Source organism: Ornithorhynchus anatinus, chromosome 4 (assembly GCF_004115215.2).
Source record: "Ornithorhynchus anatinus isolate Pmale09 chromosome 4, mOrnAna1.pri.v4, whole genome shotgun sequence".
Classification (NCBI taxonomy): Eukaryota; Metazoa; Chordata; class Mammalia; order Monotremata; family Ornithorhynchidae; genus Ornithorhynchus; species Ornithorhynchus anatinus.
In genome coordinates, this window is record NC_041731.1 from 134611908 (window position 1) to 134635059 (window position 23152).

The 23152-nt window shown below is 49.4% G+C and overlaps 1 protein-coding gene across 6 annotated transcripts in view; it reads right to left on the bottom strand.

Annotated features, from left to right (window-relative positions):
• Positions 1-245: 245 nt before the first annotated feature.
• RNF4 (ring finger protein 4) overlaps positions 246-23152 on the bottom strand; it is a 34760-nt gene continuing 11853 nt past the window's right edge. The window contains exons 1-8 of one of the 6 annotated variants that reach the window (XM_029062599.1): positions 15327-15344; positions 12564-12711; positions 11910-12027; positions 8857-8936; positions 6111-6120; positions 5372-5534; positions 2683-2731; positions 246-523 (exon numbers count right to left, since the gene is read on the bottom strand). In XM_029062599.1, the coding sequence (XP_028918432.1) occupies positions 374-523; positions 2683-2731; positions 5372-5534; positions 6111-6120; positions 8857-8936; positions 11910-12027; positions 12564-12572 (579 nt within the window). In that variant the 5' untranslated portion in view covers positions 12573-12711; positions 15327-15344 and the 3' untranslated portion in view covers positions 246-373. Of the gene's footprint in view, positions 524-2682; positions 2732-5371; positions 5535-6110; positions 6121-8856; positions 8937-11909; positions 12028-12563; positions 12712-14681; positions 14824-15326; positions 15345-23152 lie in introns of those variants that run through there. The other 5 variants (XM_029062595.2, XM_029062596.1, XM_039911956.1 and 2 more) reach the window with 5 other exon arrangements.

The following is a 23152-nucleotide window of genomic DNA, read 5'->3' on the forward strand; positions in this document are numbered from 1 at the left end:
ACTTGCCCATCCACACGAGAGGCCGCGCACAAGCTCTCCAGAGACAGCCGGGAGGAAGGGAGGGAGGGAAGAAGGGAGGAAGAGGCCACCCGCCCACCCCGGCCGCCAGCTGTAGACTCTTGAGAAAGTCAAACACCGGAGGGTGGTGACGAAGCCAAACGGGTCGTTTCGGATGGGATGTTGGGGCCAAAAAGCTGCTTATAAACACCATAAAAAGGGAAAATAAAGACACACAGAGAAACACAGACAGCCCAATTCTCTTTACATTTAGAGGAGCTTACAACCTGCCGTTTGTCGACGCTCAGGGCGTCGACAGTGGGGGGAGAAAAAGAGAGTCCCGGAAGCCCCTTCTCTGGCTGCCCTTGGAGGCTGGTCATATATAGATGGGATGGTACTGTTTGTGATTGAGTTTTTTCCGACACGTTGGGCAAGAGCTAGCATTTCGGAGGGAATCTCGGAGGCACTGACTACAGAACACGTGGCCGCATTTGGTAGACACGATAAGGCGTCCGCTCTGCAGGATCTGGAAGAGAGAGGGGAGAGAAACACAGAGAGAGAGACACACACAGAGAGAGCTAGTGAAGCTACAAAACTCTTACAAGCAAGCAGGAATGCTCACACAGGGTTTTGACACTGTGGCAACATGGGAAGTGTAGAATGTAAAGGGTCAGTTTGAGGAAGCGGTAAATGTGAGTCTATAACAGCAGCTCCATATCTTGAGAGTGTGGCCTTATTTTATTTTAAAAAAAAAAAAAGGGAAAAAAGTCAAAACCCACTCAAATCATCATCCCCGTCATTATCGACAGTATTTCCCGAGTGTCTGTGTGGGCAGAGCACAGTACTGAGCACCCGGGAGTGTAACAGTATTAAATAAGCACTTCTAGACTGTAAACTCACGGTGGGCACGGAATGTGTGTTATACCGTTACACTCCCAAGTGCTTAGTACAGTGCTCTGCACACAGTCAGTGCTCAGTAAATACGACTGACTACTGTGGATACGACACAGTACTAAGCACTGGGAAAGATGACAGGTGAGAACTAGCCTCGGGGGAGAGGGGACTGGGTAGCAATCCGTGGTATCGGGCCCACCACACCACAAATGTCTCTGCCGCCCGTGTCTCAGGTGAGTCGGGATCGTTTCTGAAGCCAACAGATGTGGGTCCCTGGCCGCCGGAAGAGGTTGGGGCCGCGGGGGGGAAAATGGCCAAGCGGGAGAGAGTGGGCCTGAGGAGACAGGGAAGGTTGCCGGGCAGGATCCTGCCCATGACAGGCCTGGCTCCAGACCGACTCTTTGGGACTGGCTGGGTTCTGGAATGGCCAGATGGGACCTGGCATTTCTGGACAGAGGGACAGACAGGCGGCTTTGGAAGAGAGGAGGTTCGACCCTAGGCAAGACACCTTGGGGTAGGTTTTCCATGTTTTCATTATGTTTGCCTTCTCTTCTCTCTGATGGGCATCTTCTCCCCACCCACCCTGGGACCTCCTGTGGGGTGAGATGCAGCTCTTGAATTTAGACTGTCTCTAATGAATAATAATAATGATGATAGGGGCATTTGTGTAGTGCTCACTGTGTGCCAGGTACTGCCGTAAGCGCTGGGGTGGATGCAAGCAAATCATGTCGGACACAGTCCCTGTCCCACGAGGGGCTCCCAGTCTCAATCCCCATTTTACAGATGAGGGAACTGAGGCCCAGAGAAGTGATGTGACTTGCCAAGGTCACAGAGCAGATAAGTGGCAGAGCCGGGATTAGAACCCCTGACCTTCTGACTCCCAGGTCGAGGCTCAATCCACTACACCATGCTGCTCATAATGAGTATATAAGCACTTACTTTATGCCAAGCACTTTACTAAGCTCCGGGGAAGATATAAGGTAATAATAATAATAATAATAATAATGTTGGCATTTGTTAAGCGCTTACTATGTGCAAAGCACGTTCTAAGCGCTGGGGAGGATACAAGGTGATCAAGTTGTCCCACGTGGGGCTCACAGTCTTCATCCCCATTTTACAGATGAGGTAACTGAGGCCCAGAGAAGTGAAGTGACTTGCCCAAAGTCACACAGCTGACAAGTGGCCGAGCCGGTATTCGAACCCATGATCTCTGACTCCCCAGCCCGGGCTCTTTCCACTGAGCCACGTCACAAGGCAGTTAAGTGGAAGAGCCGGGATTAGAACCCAGGTCCTCTGACTCTCAGGCCTCGCCTTTTTCCACTAACAGTGCTGCTTCCCGGGTAGCATGTCAGTACTTCTGCACCCTAAATGCTTGATAAGACCTAGACTTAGCATGTGTATTATTAGGCGCAGTTCTTTGAGTGGTCAGTCCATCATTTACGTGCACGGTAAGGGTCTCCTATATCTAAATGGTGTCAAGGAGGAGAACCGTCAAATCTAAATCTAGTAACGGACAGCTAGGTCGTTAGTTAACATTTGCAGAGAGAACTCTCTCGGTTCCACAGTATATTTAGCGCCACCATAAATTCAGCTTCCAGAAGAAGCCGGAACACAGAACTCACCCCAGAGATACGGGGGGTCATTTTTAAGCTGGGTTTTGAGTTGCCTCTGACGATTAGATCGCAGGATCAAGTGTCCCCGAAATGAGCCATCTGGTCACTGAGACCCTCCTCATCCAATCTGCTTCCCTCTGAAAATTTTCTGAAGCCCGCGCAAAATCTGGGAGCTTACCTCTGTGTAACCATCCATGCAAATTGGGCAACTAACAGTACCTGAAGGCCTAAAAAAAAACAACAGAAAAGTTTTAAGTGAGTTTCATAACGTACTCAAACGTTCAGCAGTCGCCACCCAGGTTTCCGACTTGACCTTTTCCGGGGACGCTGTGGAACCTCGAGAGCTCTCCCGTCTTACCTGCTCCGCTCCAGCAACAGTCGGATTCATCGAGTCCCCCAGAGCAGGGCTCTGTGGCCGCAGAACACACACAAGTCAGAGCTGCGATTCCCCCCGTGCTCAAGAAAGGGAGACTGTACTCTGTAGACAGTCCTCTAGGCTGTAAGCTCATTGTGGGCAGGGAACGTCTACCAACTCTCTTCTACTAGACTTTTCCAAGTGCTTAATACAGTGCTCCGCACACAGTAAGCAGTCAACAAACACCACTGATTCCCACTCCAGGGACAAGGAAGCAAAAGGGTCACAGAACAGAAAATCATCATAGTAACAATTATGGTATTTGTTAAGTGCTATGTGCCAAGCACTGTTCTAAGTGTCAGCTGTGTGACTGTGGACAAGTCACAACTTCTCTGTGCCTCAGTTATCTCATCTGTAAAATGGGGATTAACTGTGAGCCTCACGTGGGACAACCTGACTACCCTGTATCTACCCCAGCGCTTAGAACAGTGCTGGGCACATAGTAAGCGCTTAACAAATACCAACATTATTATTATTATTGCTGGGGTAGATACAGGGTAATCAGGTTGTCCCGTGTGGGGCTCACAGTCTTAATCTCCATTTTACAGATGAGGTAGCTAAGGCACAGAGAAGTGACTTGCCCAAGGACACATAGCAATTGGTGGGCCAGGATTAGAACCCATGTCCTCTGACTCCCAAGCCCGTTCACTTGCCATTAGGCCATGCTGTTCTTTAAGAAGCCGATGCTATATTTATTGGAAGCAGCATGGTGTAGTGGCTAGGACCTGGGCGTCAGAAGGTCATGGGTTCTAATTCCAGCTGCGCCACTTGTCTGCTATGTGGCCTTGGGCGAGTCACTTCACTTCTCTGGGGCTCAATTACCTCATCTGTAAAATGGAGATTAAGACTGTGAGCCCCATGCAGAACAGGGACTGGGCCCAACCTAATGTGTTTGTATCCATCCCAGCATTCAGTACAGTGCCTGGCACGTAGTAAGCGCTTAACAAATAGCATTTTTTTTTTTTTTACTTAAGCAGTGCCGAGGTTTTATTCCAGAATATCCATCAAGCTGGGGCAAAGCTAAGTCATCATGTTGCCGGATTCAGGGCTGGTGGGGAAGAATACATGGGTTTTCCAATCTGAAACCCTCATTTCTGGTTACCTGCTCCCTCTCCCAGCAGAGACGATGGGACCGGGGTCTTGGAAGGAGTCATTCTCAGAGAACGGGGGGGCGGGGGATGCAAGAGGGTGAGATAAACAACTGCCACTCCACGTCGTCTAAGCAGTCCAACGACAATATTTATCGAGTGCTTACTCTGGGCACCGGCAGAGAACAAGACTGTGAGCCCGTTGTTGGGTAGGGATTGTCTCTATTTGTTGCCAACTTGTACTTTCCAAGCGCTTAATACAGTGGTCTGCACACAGCAAGTGCTTAATAAATACGACAGTGAACTAAGACCTTGGGAGAGTACACCAGAATAAACAGACTTGATCCCTACCCTCAAGGTGCTTAGACTCTAGAGGGGAAGTCCATTGTTTTTACGAGATGTTCTTCCCCTTGACTCTATTTATTGCCATTGTTCTTGTCTGTCTCCCCCCATTAGACTGTAAGCCCGTCAAACGGCAGGGACCGTCTCTGTTGCCGACTTGTTCATTCCAAGCGCTTAGTACAGTGCTCTGCACATAGTAAGCACTCAATAAATACTATTGAATGAATGAATGAATATGAGAATAAGTTGCAGGTAGGGGGAAAGCAACCAAGTTTAAGATGGGGACATGAGTGCAATCAGGGGTGGCGTGAGCACCCAAGTGCTTAGGTGACCTGGAAGTGCTACGGGGGGGGAGATGAGAGATTAATGGATTAAATCCCTTTCCATTTCAAAAACAAAATGAGCAAACCCACAAAAAGCACCCCACAAATCCAAGAGACGACCTTTCACAGATTTCCCTCCCTCAAAAGAGTCATCCCCTGCTAGAGAAGGTACTCAAACTCTGGGACAAACCTATTTTTTGACTACGGACCCTGAAAGTCCAAAGCGACTCCTCTGCCAACCACCCGCTAGCTGAACGCGAGACTTGGCTATCATTTAGTGGCTGGAACGCACCGGCTCTTTCACACACGTTCAGAGGAGCAGATAAAGCAGCCCTTTCCCATGGGTTTTTCTGGGGGACGTGCTGTTTCTGAAGACGGTGAGGCCTTTAGGTCCCTCCTCTCACAGAGTGAGAAGGAAGACTTTTTTTCCTACTCAGAACAAAGCGCACCTCAGTAGTTTTTACAACCTTTAGCACTGCTGTAGACTATAAAGCGAATTCTGGATGGGAGAAGAATACAGTTGGTTACGTTTACACTTTTTTTGGCGGGGGAGGGAGAGAGAAAGAACGAAGAGAGGTTCTCACTTGGCTTAGCCTGTCCCCAGGAACCAGCATTTTCGTGGAACAGAGTATGCCCAATTCAGACAAGACTGCCCATTCGATTCTTGAGACACGAAAACGATTCCAACAGAAAACAAACCTTGACCGTGTGGCTTCCTCTTCCGGGCCAACGGATTCCCTGGGCATATTGTTTGTTACGTAGACATCATGGTCTCTGGATTCGTCCTCGTCGTCACTACTTAATACACAGCTGTCGGGCTGTCGCTGACTTACACCTAGGCTTCTCCTCTGCCTGCGATCCTCTAAGATTTAATCAGAGGAAGAAACGAGAAGGTTATTTCGGGAAGGCGGTCGGGGGATAGCTTTGGGGGCGGGCAGACACCACCACCATCATAAACAGGCCCAACCGCTCCAGATGACCGAATCCGGTGGTTCCGGTCCCATGCCACGTCGACCTCACCGTGGTCCACCAGCCTCGCATCCCCGATAAGCCCCAGCCACCACCAGCCTCCTCCACCGAACCAATGGACTGTACAAGTCGGGAGCGCGTCACCGAGATGAAAACACATCCACTCCTCCCAGGGCGCTCTGCTTTCGGCTGTCACGTCCTGGCCGGAATGCGATCGAGGGATTAGGGAGGATCTGTCCGACCAAGGGGCCGCGGTGTCGGGAGATATACCCCGTCTGGGGGACAGCGGGGGTGAGGACGGCGGAACTGGGAAGCCGGGCCGGGGAGGACGCCCGACTCCTGGCTGGTTTCTCTTCCCTTGGACTTGGGAATTCGGTGCCGTGTTTCTCGGCCGGTGCTTCTAACACACTGCTTTATCGCTCACTGCATTTAGCAAAGAAGTGACCAAAATTGAAACAAGGCAACTCACCTTCAACAATCTTGAGAGGAGAGCGCACCACAAAACGAGGGAGGGGGAAAGAGACAGAGAGACACATACACGGTTAGGCTTCGTCCTTCAAAGTGACAAAAACATCAGTCCAGAGATACCATTTCCTCTTAGGGTGAGTTGAGCCCCCAGGTATGAGCCACTACTTCCAGCTCCAAGAAAATCCTCCCCAGGACCCGAGGACTACTCAAAAATATCCCCCCCACCTCAGGCAGGTCAGTTGCCAGAACCTCCCGGTTATGGATTCTAATCCCGGCTCCGCCACCTGTCAGCTGTGTGACTTTGGGCAAGTCACTTAACTTCTCGGTGCCTCAGTTACCTCATCTTTAAAATGGGGATTAAGACTGTGAGCCTCACGTGGGACAATCTGATTACCCTGTATCTACCCCAGCACTAAATACCAACATTATTATTAATTTTTGAGAGCTCACCTCCTCCAGGAGGCCTTCCCAGACTGAGCCTCCCTTTCCCTCTGCTCCTCCTCTCCTCTCCCCTCCCCCCCCATCCTCTGCTCTTTCCCCTTCCTCTCCCCTCAGCACTGTGCTCATTTGTATATATTATTTATTACCCTGTTGATTTTGTTAATGAGGTGTATATTCCCTTGATTCTATTTATCTTGATGATGTTGCCTTGTTTTGCTCTGTTTTGCTTTGCTGTCTGTCTCCCCCATTTAGACTGTGAGCCCATTAATGGGCAGGGATTGTCTCTATCTGTTGCCGAATTGTACATTCCAAGCGTTTAGTACAGTGCTCTGCACATAATAAGCGCTCAATAAATACTACTGAATGCATCTCCCACAGTAAGCCCTGCACCCGAAGCCATTCTGGTGGCCGTTTCACGTACTGTACGGTGAAGTCCAGGGCCTCTCCAATGCCACAGAAACTGGGAGAAAGGGGGCCGTGGTCTGGATGGATTGGGAGGGGAGCGGGGACCACGCCTCTCTGCCTCCAGCCCAGCCTCCCCTCAGCATATTTCTTGCAGGGTTTGGAGTAGACAAGCATGAGAAGTGGTGTGGCCTAGTGGATACAGCATGGGCCCGAGAGTCCGATGGACCTGGGCTCTACCACTTGTCTGCATGTGATCTTGGGCAAGTCGCTTCACTTCTCTGGGCCTCAGTTCCCTCATCTGCAAAAGGGTGAACCCTATGTGGGATAGGGACTCGGTTCAACCCGATGAGCTTGTATCTACCCCAGCGCTTAGTAGAGTGCCTGGCTCGTAGTAAGGGCTTGAAATACCATAAAAAAAAGTTAGCTTCCACATGCTTCTCAGCTCGTATTTCTGCTCTGACAGCCCCATTTTTAACACGCTGAACTGCTGGATACTTTCCTAAATCCAGGCACCCAGCAACGATGACAATATCACCACGATGAATCCGTGGAGACTTTTCTTTTTCCAGGCACTGTCCCATATGTTCTACTATCCTTTCAACATCCAAGTGAGGTAGGGAGGGGTCGGTTATTCCCTCTCCCTGGTTCTTTCTGCAGTTGGGGAAACTGAGGCCCAGGCAGGCTAAGTGACTTGTCTGGGGCAAAACATACCCACCCACCCCGCAGCAGCAGGCCAAGGGCAGAGCTGGCAGGTCTCCCGACTCCCACTGCTCTTCCCATTAGGCCACATTGCCAAACTCAGGAAAGGTTTCCTTCACACGCCTCAGAGGGGACCAAACCCAGGCCAACACCACGGGTAGAGCTGCCCGGGAGAAGAGGGGCGACAGATCCGTCTGTGGCTCCCACGGACAGGGAATCTTCAAGTTTGGGAGAGGAAAGTTCTGCCCAAGAGCCCAGCAGGGCATATAATAATGACGGTATTTGTGAAGCGCTTACTATGTGCCGAGCACTGTTCCAAGCGCTGGGGGAGATACAAGGTAATCAGGTTGTCCCCCGAGGGGCTCACAGTCTTAATCCCCATTTGACAGATGAGGGAACTGAGGCCCAGAGAAGTGAAGTGACTTGCCCAAAGTCACAAAGCTGACAAGCGGTGGAGCGGGGATTAGACCCCAAAACCTCTGACTCCCAAGCCCATGCTCTTTCCACTGAGCCATACTGCTTCTCAAGGGCATATATCACCTTGGGACTGGACCCTCCACTACAACTGGTTATCAGGCACTACAGTACATTTCCCCTCATCTTCATTTAGGCTTTGCAACCAAATTTACTTTCTCTCTCTTTCTCTAACGACTGAAAAGTACAGCCGTCAGCCCCGCTGCCAAAGCTCAGTCACATAATCGAGCCCAGGTGAGCGGTACGAAAATTTCGTTTTCGATTCTGGTCCAACACCCATGTAGTTTCTAACCACTTTTTTCTTTACCCTAGCTAAAAACTCAACAAAGTATTCCCCACTGTCTAAGCACGGGATTTCATCAGGCCCGGGAGAGTCATTTCAACCCTGGAGAGCTGAACCCACTAATTCCTCCTCTGTCACTAGACTCCTCGGTCTCTCCCTCCTCCTCTTCCTAGGGGGACAGCTATTTGGGCAGGGAAAGTGTGACGGCGAGGGAAGTTGTGTATCACAAATAGCAGTCTCAGAAAGCATCCCCTCAACTCCCAGACTATTAAACATGCACCAAGTAAGGCGAATGTCTCCTAGAGGCAAGGCGGCAATTCTGCGACAGAGCCTGAGTAGTTCAAGGGCTAACGCTGGTGCTCAACTACAGCTGTGGTCTCAACTACGGTGAGGATGGCACAGAACAACGTTGCCCTTTGGCCCAACACACTCCGGTCGTACTTACCACCACCGAGTCATTGTGAGTTAGATCAACGACTACAGGTTCGGAAGATTCACAGGTCAGATCCACTACTTCTTCCCCGGCTTGAAGATAAAGTATTTTAAAAACCATCAGGAGATCGCATAACACTTTGGTTTGAAACATCACATTTTCTTTTAACCTGAAATGCAGTCTTTGGAAAAGCCACTGTCCCCACCTTCTCCAAGAGACCGTCTCTGACTAAACCCTCTTTTCCTTTTCTTCAACTTCCTTCTGCGTCGCCCTGTCTTCCTCCCTTCATTCATTCGCCCCCGCCAGCCCCACGGCACTTAGGGACATATCTGCAATTTATTTATCTGTCTTAATGTCTGTCTCCCACTCTACACTATAAGATCGTGGTGGGCAGGGAAAGTATCCGTTATATTGTACTCTCCCAAGCGCTTAGTACAATGCTCTGCCCATAGTAAGCACTCAAATAGAAACCACAGCTCTCCCACGCCCCCAAACTTTTCTTTCAGCATCCTTCTGCAATAGGACGGTGATTTTTTAATGGCCAAAGAGCAGAAAGTTTGCCTTGTCTCTCAGCACTTCCATTCCCTGTAACCTGACTGGATAGAGGGATTCAAGTCCGTTACAATTGAGCCTTAGAAAATGTCACATGTCTGTCAGCACCCAGTACCGTTCTGCTGAACATGATGTCAAAGAGAACACTGAAAAGTAAGTACCGAATTTACAGATGTACCCCGAAAGACTCGAATTCAAAAGCGTCATCGGTACACATCCTCATTGCCAATCGACCGCGTAACTATAGTTACTACGTTCTAAAGTTTATTAGAGAGTTTTGGTCCCTGGACACATATTGACGTGCTTCATGTTCTTTCCTATGGGAGATGGTGTTTAGCACTCTCTCAACTGAATACCGTTTTCAGGGAAACAATTTAGACTGCTCGCCTGGAGAGAGCAGGAGTTGCTAAGCAGAATACAACCAGTTCTCCCAGAATGTGGATTTTCACGACACATTGGTTGGAACACAAGAGAGAAATCAGGGAAAGTTTGAGCCTTTCAGGAAGAGGCGCCTCATCAGAAGGAAGGTTGAGCACGAGGTCAGTCAAGGCGTAAGTACGAGAGTGTGAGTCTTCCTTACTCTGGGGTTCTAAAAGAAGACACCTTCATGCTGTAGAATGGACTGAAATACGAAACGAGTTTCGAGCCCACAGATCCCGAATCAAATCCTATCGATCGATGCTGCTTATGGAGCGCTTACCATGTGCAAAACACTGAATTAAGGGCTTGAGAAAGTGCAGTATGAGTCGGTAGATGTGATACACCTGCTCACAGTGAGCTTACAGTCTATAAGGGGAGAGAGAAGTTAAAATGAACTATAGATAGGGGAAATGGTAGAGTGTAAGGATGGGTACCTAAGTGCTGAGGGGCTGTGGTGAGGATCAAAACCAATTGCCAGTAGCGGCAGAAGCTGGCTTTGCTTTTGGCTGGCAGATCCCAACAGCTGCAGGGATAAGTCCAGCAGGAAGCTGCTAGACAGACAAAGCTCCATTGCCAAAGGTTTATAAATTCTCGGCTAAGTCTTTTCAGGAAAAAATAAAAAAGTAGCTGACATCCAATGGGAATTGACTGGAAATCAGCTCAAAATGCTTAAATGAAATCCCGTAGACCTTACATGGTTCTACACCCAGACTACCCTGACAATTTGGCCTCTCAAAACACACCTGAGCCTGAATCATCAAAATGGCTCCGTCACCTACGGTTTTATGTGGCTTGACAGAAGGCAAGTGTAGATTTTTACAGCTCCAATTGTCCAGAAGAGTCGAGTGTGGACAGTGAGAGGACCATAGCCATGGGAAGTGACAAGACAAGCCATTTTGGCCTACAACCGAGCTATACTCCTGTCCTCGGCCCTTTGGTCATTCCCGCCCCCAACGCCTTTTTTAGCCCCAAAAGAACCACAGAGAGCACTGGCCTGCACCGCAGGGCTGGAGGGAAACGTGTGAAAGAGAAGAGGACAGAGAGCGGCCACAAGTTCCTGCGACAATAAAGTCAGTCCCTCCGTCTCTCGCCCTTCTCTCCTCACCTTCGAGCCTTCTAACTCCAGGATCATCTTGCCTGTTGCCACGACTCTATCCATTCCAAAGGGGGCTCTCAACGGGCTACACTCCCCTCTTCCTCAGATACGAGAGAATGAGGCTTAATCCCAGGGCACCAAACCCTCCCTTCTCCCCACGTTTCACTTCACAAAAAAGAGGAAAGCTAGTGGCATTCACTAAATGGTGGCCAATTAAAATAGAGCCAGTAGCAGTTTCTCAAGTAACTTGAGCTAACTAGCGCACAGTGTTCTTTGCATTACACTGGGAATGTGGTCTGAGAAAAGGCTAGTATAAATTAAGTCTGTCTTTATTGATGTATTGTTCTTTCCAAATGCTTAGTACAGTGCTCTGCACACAGCAAATGCTCAATAAATACAACTGAATGAATGAAAATCACTCATTTTGCAAAATAAGAGGCGGGCCTAGGCTCCAAACCTCCATCCAAAATACTTTTGAGTGAGAATTACTGCCAATTTGAAGTCAAGCAAAGGAGTCGGGTGTAAAGTTCACCTGGCAAGTTAATAGCTAATCGCTTCCATTTTCAATTCAATGCTCAGTTCTGCCAGAAAGCGTGCTTTCACTAGGCTTGTGGGCTAGAAGGTGAAGGAAGAATTTGAGGACATTCGCCCGAGGACAAATGCATGCTTTGACGAAGCTTCTGGGCTAGAAGGCGAAGGAAGAATTTGAGGACATCTGCTCAAGGACGCGAGCCCGCTTGGACCCACCATGGCGTGGGACTGGAAGAAACTGTTGGGTGCACATCTGAGGTGGCAAACCCAGCGAGGACCACAGCTTGAGACTGTGAGATCCAGGCCCAAGTCAGCTGCGAATACTCCTAAGAGGACTCTAGAATGGCCACTGTGGAGTATTAGTAAGCGATTTTAACTTGGGAGCCAAGAGGCCGTAGACATTCTAAACACACATCATGTCGTCGACGGACCCCTACCCGACGATGGCTGAGTTTCAGCAACTTACCGCTTTCGACAAGTTCTATCGGTTCAGCTTCCGCAGCCATCTCGGCAGCTGTCCCCAACCTCACTCTCTTCTGGGTTTGTCTAGAATTGGCCGCTCCACCTCTGCGTTTCCTTTGAGTCTACCAGTGAGAGGGAGGGGAGGAGAGTCAACTCAAGCACAGGGGGACCAAGCCTTTACACTCAAAAGAAAGTTTCACGAGCAAAACCACAGTCAAGTCATGCAGATCTGCCCTGGTCCAGATGGGTTGTGACTCACATTAGCTGGATTGTCACACAGCCCGTTTAAAGGACGCTTGTCATAATGCTATTGCCAAACGGCTATGAGTTACGGGCTTATTTCAAACCATCTTTCAGCTTGATAAAAAAGGACCAACCGCTTTTGCGCCAGCCATTCAGCCGAATCTTTTTTTTGAAGAAGTGCTCATTGATGCTTTTCTGTTTCATAGTCTCGTCTCCCCATTTTCCCAAAGAAACTTTTAGTTCCCGGTCTCGGTGACCTCAAACCTTAAAGGTGGTTTGATCGGACGGACAAATCAAAACGTCTACAAATCTAATGCGTTCATTTGTGTTGGTTACAAAAGCGACTTCTTAAAGGCTCAGCTAGTGTAAGTCTAAAGTCATTGGGCTTATTTAAGAACTTAATAAAATTACTTACTGTGCTCATGTCGTTTCTCGGATACAAACTACAGAAAAAGAAGGCAGTAAGCGTATCATAAAATATCAACTCCTTATGTATGTCTGTGGGACATTTCTTTAAGTTTGCATCCAGTTTAAAACTCACGCTTCCAAGATCTTCAAAATCTCTGAGAAAAGAGATTACCAACATGACTTGGCTTGCAACAAAATTCACCCGAAAACCAGGGTCAGTGGAATTGGGAGGTTTGGGCAGAGCCCTGCCTCAGTCCTATCCACCCCCATCCTCACTCTCTGGTCAGTGGCCTGATCCAGCTCTATGGATGGAGGGGACCTGTGTCCGGCTCTCCACCCCACAACCTCTCGTGTTCTCTCTCTCCGTTCACTCTGCCATTCATGCGCAAACCTCCACCGCGACAGGGTGAAAACTCCTATCCTCATTCCTCATCGGCCTTCCTCTCCCTCAAACCGCCCAGGCCTCGAAGCAAGTGAATCGGGAGACGGGGTGCCAAGGAAGCGGAAGGGTCGGCTGTTTCCCTGGCTACTCGGGCCTCCTAACTGGAAGCCACACCTGGCACCACAGAAAGGCCGCTGTTTACTCGGGTTAACCGGTCACCTCGACAGCTCAGTTTCAGGTCACTGGAGAGAACTGGGAACGGGGCCTGACCAAGAGAAGCGAAGCCACTGGTAGAGTAGAACTTTCTATCCCCCCCGAGCTATCCTGGGTGCCACCTTGTTTTTTTTGTTTTTTTTAAATGGTATTTAAGTGCTTACTATGTGCTAGGCACTATTTTAAGCACTAGGGTAGATACAAGACAATGAGATTGGACACAGTCCATGTCCCACCCGGGCCTCACAGTCTTAATCCTCATTCTGCCGTTGAGGGAATTGAAGCACAGAAGTGAAATGACTTGCCCAAGGTCCCACAGAAGATAAGTGGTAGAGTGGGACTAGAACCCAAGTCCTTCTGACTCCCAGGCCTGTGCTCTATCCACAAGACCACGCTGCTTCTCCACCTCAGTTAAGTGGCTTTCTCCTGCCTCTCAACCACCTTATCTTGGACTTTCCAGGCTGTGGCCTTCTTCCAAATTAGTTTATGACATCGTGGCTGAGGTCACTCCCCAGGGCTTTGATCGCTCACTCAACTGTCTGTTGTCAAGACTGCAGTTTCCCTTCCACACTGCCCACCTTTCTTAACTTCTCTGCACTCCACTTACTCTCACCCTCGTTCCATACAAATCTCCTTAGGCTTTTGAGCCGGGTTAGTGTCTTCTCTTCATTCTAACCTTACTGCTTCAAAAGGTGTCCTTCAAACCAGAGTTAGGACAAATTCCCACCTTCCACTGGGACCAAGAGTCTTCTATTTCTGGATCCGAAGATGCAAGACACGCTGGCTTCAGTGCCTTGGGAAGGAGGCCCCTGGCTGTGGCACAATCTGCACGTGAACACCATTTTAACCTAGCCAAGAGTCACATTCTGTGTACGCGAACCACCCCGACTCACTAAACGGCAGAAGTCCTTCCCTGCAAACAACACTTGCACGACCAGATTCGCTTAGGCAGGCAGAGTGATGATGGGTGGGGCCAATCTGGAAGCACCAGGCTCCGGTGATAGGCTGTTTCCCAAAATGGAAGACCCAGAGACCAAGTCCACCCCCTCAGTCAGGGACTCCTTACTACCTAGTTAGCCACCTTCTGCTGTCCAGCATGCTCTGCTTATCCCCAGCTTCCTAGAAATTCTCTGTTCTACTTACCCAGTCTTCCACTTACCCAACCCGAAGCCTAGAGAGAATTCAATCTCTCAAATGTACGAAATAAAAATGCTCCTCCCCCTCACCCCACTTCTCCCCTCCAACAGCACAGACCGGGAAATCAGGCTATGCTTTTCTGGTGGAGGGATAACGAGAGGGCATTTGGGAGTCACGGAAGCCCTTGAGGGATTGATGGGCTGAAATCATTTAAAAAGCCAATCCTCCGATTTAAAATAAAAAGAATAATCATTGTGCCAGCCACCACCAAAACAGCACAATACTACCAAGTCCTACTATAGGCGAAGCAGTTTCCCTCTAATAACTCGCGGTGAACGTGGGCGTGAACCCAACAGGAGACGGCTTGACGTCCGCCAAGAAAATTGTCCACACCTTTCCGAGCCCCTAATTACGAAGGGCAGAGTTGACCCCGACAGAGATGCTGCTCATTTCCCAAGGTGAGCCTCCTCGGTTTGTGGCCGACAGGAACTGCGCTCCCCCTGCCTCCTATCTCCAAGGGACGGGGGAGGAGGAGAGCAGCAGCATTGTGACCCAGCCGGCATTGTTAGGGCGGGTCTATGCTTTGATGATGCGTCAACACACGGGGAAGGGGAAGATTCCGGGTAGCGCCACGCCCCCGACAGGTGCCAGACCTGGGACAAGTACAAGGATCCTGGAAGTCTGGGGAGGGAAGAGTTTCAAGAACAGAAATCCCACCCGGAATTCTACAGCCCTTTGTCCTCTCCACGACCCAGGCAGGGCCTGATCTCAGATCAACCCGCACACAACCCACAACTCCTTTGACTGCCCCAAGCCAAGGCACTAACACCCCATTTGCTGCTCGCTGTGGGCGGGGAATGTCTCTCTTTAATGTTGTGCTTTACTCTCTCAAGTGTTTAACAGTGTTCTGCACACAGTAAGCGCTCAGTAAAAATGATCGACTACTCTGCACCCAGAGAAGCAGAGTCGCCTAGCGGATAGAACCCGGGGCTTGGGAGTCAGAAGGACCTGGGGTTTAATCCCGGCTCTGTCACTTGCCTGTTGTGTGGCCTTGGGCAAGTCACTTCACTTCTCTGGGCTTCAGTTACTTCATCTGGAAAATAGGGATTAAGACTGTGAGCCCTCTGTGGGATAGGGACTGTGTCCCACTTGATTATCTACCTCAGTCCTTAGAAAAGTGCCTGGCACACTGTAAGCGCTTAACAACTACCATAATTATTTTTTTTTAGGGCAGTCAATAAATACAATTGACTGTCTAATCAGCCTTACCCTAAAGAGCAGATAAATGAGTTTACTGAGGGCAGAGCACTGTTCTAAGCACTTACTGGGTATAGAGCATTCATTCAATCGTATTTACTGAGCGCTTACTGTGTGCAGAGCAATGTACTAAGTGCTTACTATTCTGGGGACTTGGTAGAGTACACCTGAAACAAAGCACATGCTCCCTTTAAAATGGAGAGCGTGATGAAACCGATGGGGAACGACATAAGTGAATTACAGTATTTGTTTAGGACTAACTACTTCTGGAGGCTAGAGGATAATCAGATAAGACCCAATCTCCTTCCCACACAAGCTCACGTGGGGTTTAGTGGAAAGAGCATGGGCTTGGGAGTCAGAGGTGGTGGGTTTTAATCCCGGCTCTGGCACTTGTCAGCTGTGTGACTCAGGTCTGAGCTCCCCAAAGTCACCCCTCCCCCTTCTCCATCCCCCCCCTCCCGGCTCTCGATACCTTCCTCTACTTTCCCATCCTTCGCAGCAGTATCTTCAGAGGAGATCTCCTCCCAAGTGCCACCCCCTCCACCTGCGCTTCTGACCCCAATTCCTATCACCTTATAAAAACTCTCGCCCCTTCCCTCCTTAACTTCCATCTTCAACCGCTCGCTTTCCAACGGCTTCTTCCCCTCCACCTTCAAACATGCCCACGTCTCCCCTACTGTAAAAAAAAAACCCCTCCCATGCCCCCACTGCCCCCTCCAGTTATCGCCCCATCTCCCTCCCACTCTTCCTTTCCAAACTCCTTGAGCAAGTCGTCTACACTCGCTGCCTCCAATTCCTCTCCTCCAATTCTCTCCTGGACCCCCTCCAATCTGGCTTCCGTCCTCTCCACTCCACCGAAACTGCCCTCTCAAAGGTCACCAATGACCTCCTTCTTACCAAATCCAATGACTCCTACTCTATCCTAATCCTCCTCGACCTCTCAGCTGCCTTTAACACTGTCGATGATCCCCTTCTCAACACGTTATCCAACTTTGGCTTCATGGACTCCGTCCTCTCCCGGTTCTCCTCATCTCTCTGGCTGTTCATCCTCGGTCTCCTACGGGGGCTCCCCTCTCCTTCGGGGGCTCCTCCTTCCATCCCCTGTCGGGGTTCCTCAAGGGTCAGTTCTTGGCCCCCTTCTGTTCTCCATCTATACTCAATCCCTGGGTGAACTCATTTGCTCCCATGGCTTCAACTATCATTTCTACGCGGATGATACCCAAATCTACATCTCCCGTTTTCTCTCCCTCCCTCCAGGCTCGTATCTCCTCCTGCCTCCAGGACGTCTCCACCTGGAGGTCCTGCTGCCACCTAAAACTCAACACATCTAAGACTGAGGCCCTTATCTTCCCTCCCAAACCCTGTCCTCTCCCTGAATTTTCCGTCACTGCGGACGGCACGATCATCCTTCCTGTCTCACAAGCCTGCAACCTTGGTGTCATCCTTGACTCCTCTTTCACCCCATACATCCAATCTGTCACCAAAACCTGCTAGTCTCACCTTCACAACATCACCAAGATCCACTCTTTCCTCTCCATCCAAACCGCTACATTAGTACAATCACTCATCATTTCCTGACTCGATGACTGCATCAGCCTTCTTTCTGACCTCCCAATCTTCTGTCTCCCTCCACTTCAGTCTATACTTCACTCCGCTGCCCGGATTATCTTTCTACAGAAAGGCTCTGGGCATGTGATCCCCCTCCTCAAAAATCTCCAGCAGTTGCTCAAACCTTAGTATCAAGCAAAAACTCATTATTGGCTTCAAAGCTGTCCATCCCCTTGCCCCCTCCAACCTCACTTCTCTTCTCTCCATCGCAGCCCACACATTCCGCTCCTCTGCCACTGCTCACCTCCTCACTGTGCCTCGTTCCTGCCTGTCCCACCGTCGACCCCTGGGCCACGTCCTACCTCTGGCCTGGAACGTCCTCCCTCCTCACATCTGCCAAACAATCACACTTCCCCCCTTCAAAGCCCTCCTGAGAGCTCACCTCCTCCAGGAGGTCTTCCCAGACTGAGCCCCCCTTCTTCTCTGCTCCTCTTCCCCTCCCTCTGCTTGTTTATGTACATATTATTCTACTTATTTTATTAATGATTTGTATACATCTATACTCCTGTTTACATTGACGCTATTGATGCCTGTCTACTTGTTTTGTTTTGTGGTCTGTCTCCCCCCTTCTAGACTGTGAGCCCATTGTTGGATAGGGATTGTGTGTATTTGTTGCCAAACTGTACTTTCCAAGCGCTTAGTAAGTGCTCTGCACACAGTAAGCACTTAACAAATATGACTGAATGAATGGATGAATGAACTTAACTTCTCTGTGCCTCATTAACCTCATCTGGGGATTAAGACTGTGAGCCCCATGTGGGACAACCTGATAACCTTGTATCTACCCCAGCGCTTAGAACAGTGCTCGGCACATAATAAGCGCTTAACAAATACCATCATCATTATTATTATTATTTAAAAGGGAGGAAAACCTCATTTTGCCGTGGAGGAAACTGAAGCCTAGTAGTATCTCAAGAGATCTCCTGCCTCCTCTCAAAATCCACGCCTTCACCTATACCTCCAACCCCATCCCTTCCCACAGATCTAAACATTTGCCCCTCCTTTCTTTTTCCTTGCCCACCATCTTCAACAGTTCATTCTCTAAAGGATTTTTTTTTTTTTTTAAAAATGGTATTTGTTAAGCACTTACTATATAGCAGGTGTCAAACTAAGCGCCGAGGTAGATAGAAGCCAATCAGGTTGGATGCAGTCCCTGCCCCATGTGGGATTCGCAGCCTTAATCCCCACTTTACAGATGAGGTAACTGAGGCAAAGAAAAGTTGAGTGACCTGCCCAAGGTCACACAGCAGACAGGTGGCGGCGGAGCTGGGATTGGAAGCCAGGTCCTCTGACTCCCAGGCCCATGTGCTTTCCACTACACCATGCCGCTCCTCACCTTCTTCCACACTGCTTTCAAACATGCTCATGTATCTCCTACATACTGTACTCTCCCAAGTGCTTAGAATAGTGCTCTGCACATAGTAAGTGTTCAATAAATACCATTACGAGAAGCAGCGTGGCTCACTGGAAAGAGCACGGGCTTTGGAGTCAGAGGTCATGGGTTCGAACCCCGGCTCTGCCACTTGCCAGCTGTGTGACTTTGGGCAAGTCACTTAACTTCTCGGTGCCTCAGTTCCCTCATCTGTAAAATGGGGATTAAGACTGTGAGCCCCACGTGGGACAACCTGATTCCCCTGTGTCTACCCCAGCACTTAGAACAGTGCTCGGCACATAGTAAGCGCTTAACAAATACCAACATTATTATTATTATTATCATTGATTGATCCTAACAGCATCTCTCCCATGATTCCACGGCCCCCTTCAGTTGCCACCCCCTCTCCCTCCTACTATTCCTCTCTAACTCGTCTATCTCGCCGCCAACCTCTCGCCCACATCCTGCTTCTGGCCTCGAACGCCTTCCCTCTTCGTATCCGTCAGACAATCACTCTCCCCACCTTCAAAGTCGCCTCCAATTGGCCTTCCCTGACTACGGCCTCCTTTCCTCTTCTCCCACTCCCTTCTGCCTCGCCCTGACTCGCTCTCTTTACTCATCACCGCCCCCCGCCCAGCCCCACTGCACTTATGTACACATCTGTAATTCTATTTATATTAACGTCTATCTCCCCCTCCAGACTGTAAACCCCTTGTAAGCAGAGAATGTGTCTTATATTGTCCTCTCCCAAGTGCTTCGTACATTGCTTTGCACACAGTAAGTGCTAAATACGATTGCCTGACTTGGGAGAATCGTCTAGAGACTCTGCCTCCAATTTCCTTGACCCATCTGGCTTTCGTTTCCTTCGCTCCATGGAAAAGGCCCTTTCAAAGGTCACTAATGATCTCCTTCTTGCCAAATCTACCGGCCTCTACTCAATCCTAATCCTCCTCGACCTCTCAGCGGGCTCCGATGTGGCGGACCACCACCTTCTTCTGGAAGCGTTATCTGACCTCAGCTTCACAGACACTGTCCTTTCCTGATTCTCCTCCTGTCTCTCGAGCCGCTCACTCTCAGTCTCCTTCGGGGGCTCATCCCCTGCCTCCCACCCCCTAACTGTGGGGGTCCCTCAGGACTGAGTTCTGGGTCCCCTTCTATTCTTCATCTACACCCACTCCCTTGAAGAACACATTCATTCCCCAAACTTCAACTACCATCTCTAGGTGGTTAATTGTCAAATCTCCATCTCCAGTCCTGATTTTTCTCCTTCTCTGCCATCATGCATTTATCCCAACTCTACTTGGATTTTCAAATTTAACATGTCCAAAACTAAACTCATCTTCCCACTCATCTTTCTCTCTCAGGGTAGACAGCACTACCACCCTCCCTGCCTCACAAGGCTGAAACCTTGGTATTATTCTCAACTCACCACTCCTATTTTATCTGAGAAGCAGCATAGCCCGGGGGAAAGAGCTCTGGCCCGGAGGTCAGAGGACCTGGGTTATAATCCCAGCTCTGCCACTTGCCTGCTGTGAGTGACCATGAGCAAGTCGCTTTGTTTCTCGGTCCCTTAGTTTCTTCATCTGTAAAATGGGGATTAAGTCCCTGTATACCCCACTGGATGGAGCTCGATGGGGCACAGGGATGGTATTCAACAGATCACTTTACATCTACCTCAGCGCTTAAAAAAAAAAAAAACACAAAAAAAATACCCCACAATTATTATTCCCATTTACTCTGAGAAGCAGCTTGACACAGTGAATAGAGCATGGGTCTGGGAGTCAGATGGTCATGGGTTCTAATCCTGGCTCTGCCTTTAGTCTACTGTGTGACCTTGGGCACTTCACATCACTCCTCTGTACCTCAGTTCCCTCATCTGGAAAATGGGGATTGAGATTGTGAGTTCCATGTGGGACAGGGACTTTGTCCAACCCGATTTGCTTGTATCCACCCCAGCGCTTAGTATAGTGCCTGGCACATAGTAAGCACTCAACAAATACCACAATTGTTATCATTAGTCACCAAATCCTGTCGGTTCTACCCTCCCAACATTGCTAAAAATCCTCCCTTTCCTCTCCATCCGAACAGCTACCACAATGATCTAAGCATTTATCCCATCCCGTCTGGACTACCGCATCAACCTTCTTATTGACTCCCCGTCTCCTGTCTCTACCTCCTGGGAGTCCAGAGGATGGGGGTTAATAATAATAATGTTGGTATTTGTTAAGCGCTTACTATGTGCCGAGCACTGTTCTAAGTGCTGGGGTAGACATAGGGGAATCAGGTTGTCCCACGTGGGGCTCACAGTCTTGATCCCCATTTTACAGATGAGGGAACTGAGGCACAGAGAAGTTAAGTGACTTGCCCACAGTCACACAGCCGACAAGTGGCAGAGCTGGGATTCGAACTCGTGAGCCCTGACTCCAAAGCCCATGCTCTTTCCACTGAGCCACGCTGGTTCTAATCCCAGCTGTGCCATTTATCTGTTGGGTGACCTTGGGCAACTCACTTCACTTCTCTGTGCCTCAGTTCCCTCATCTGTAAAATGGGGATTAAGGTTGTGACCCCCCACGTGGGACAGAGATTGTGCCCAACCCGATTATCTTGACCTCCCCCAGTGCTTGGCCCACAGTAAGCGCTTTACAAATACCACAGTTATTAATATTCTTCCTGCTGCCCAGATGACTTTCCTAAAAAAAAAAAAAATATATGTTTATTCCATGTCTGCCCACTCTGGTGGTTGCCCATCCACCTCGGCATCAAGCAAATTCCTCACCACTGGCTTTCAAGCTCTCCGTCACCTTGTCCGCTCCCATCTGACCTCACTTATCTCCTACTACAGCCCAATATGCTCACTTCAACTCCTCTTAACACCAACCCACTCACCATCTTGGTCTCTTCCACCTCGCTGGCGACCTCTCGCCAATGACCTGGACCTCCCTTTCCCTTCAGAGCTGACAGCTCATGACTCTGCCCACCTTCAAAGCCTTATTAAAAAAACAACAAAAAAACAAACAAAAAACCCCCACCTCCTCCATGAGGCCTTCCCCAACTAAGGCCTCATTTCCACTACTCCCTCTCCCTTCTGCATCACCTCTGCACTTGGATTTCTTCCCTTTCTTGCTGCAAAGTACTCGCAAATGGAGCTGTAATGTATTTTAATGTCCGTCTAGGTCTAGGTATTTTAATGTCCACAAGGACATCTAGATCGAAAGCTCCTCGTGGGCAGGGAACATACCTACAGACTCTGTTGTCTTGTATTCTCCCATGCACTTAGCACAGTGCCTTGCACACAATATGTGCTCAATAAATATGACCAACAGAGAGGGTAAATGACTTGCCCAAGGTCACCCGAGAGGTCAGTGGCAGGGCTGGAATTCAGAGCTGCGTCTCCTGGATTCTCAGTTCCCCGCTCCTCTCCACCAGCAGGTGTTCAGTCTAAAACAACTAGATTTAAAGCTGCAGCTAGGCAGGAACTGGAAAATGCAACTTCTGCAGGAGGGAAGTTTTTAAACATCTGTTGCTGATGACAACGACAGGTGCAGACTGCAGCTGTCCTTGGGTCCATGGTACGGTAGCAACATCCAGGCAGGCGGAGGCCGTGGCCTTCCCCGTCGCCTCTGTTGGCTTCTCTAGTGTGGGTTCTCCATTTCACGCTCTCCCTGGGATATCTCAACCGCTGCCCCGTGAATGACGGATCCTCTCTGGCAGATGATATTATTATTAATGATTAATGAATGACGATCGGCATTTGTTACTATGTGCCAAGCTGTGGGATTGGAGACATTTGACGGTCAATTTAGACCGTCCCTGTCGGGCTTACCGTCTATGAGGGTGGGAGAAAAGGCATTTAAGCCCCATTTCACAGAGGAGGAAACAGGCTCCAAAGTGACTTGCCCCAGGTCACATGGCAGGCAAGCGACTTGAGGCGGGATTAGAACCCAAGGCTCCTGAGCTCCACAACTGTGCTCTTTCCACTACCCTCCAGCTCTTTCTCATTTTAATGATGTTGTTCCTCTTGCCTGAATACTCTTTAAGGCCCTTAGCTGCAGCACATAATAATGATGGTATTTGTTAAGCGCTTACTATGTGCCAAGCACTGTTCTAAGCGCTGGGGTAGACACAAGGTAATCACGTGGTGCTCACAGTTTTAATCCCCATTTTACAGATGAGGTAACTGAGGCCCGGAGAAGTTAAGTGACTTGCCCAAAGTCACACAGCTGATAAAGTGGTGGAGCCGGTATTAGAACCCACGACCTCTGACTCCCAAGCCCACGCTCTTTCCACTGAACCACGCTGTACTCTCCCATACACATACATACAAGATCTTTGAAATCCATTGCTTCCTCCTATCTGTCATTTATTTCAATGTCCACCTCCCATTATACTACGAGCTCCTCAAGAGCAAAGGTCTGTTAATTTCACTGCACTCTCCCAAGCACTCAGTACAGTCCCCTGCACACACTAAACGCTCAGTCAAGGCTGAGTGATCTGCATCATGGTTCCCTGCACCTCTCTCAAACAGAAACCCGCCAGGCTTCGCACACGCCGCGAGAGTACCAGTTTTTCAAACCGAGTTCACAGCCTATCAGCATCCGGTTTCTTGTAAACTGTGCCTTAGGTCAAA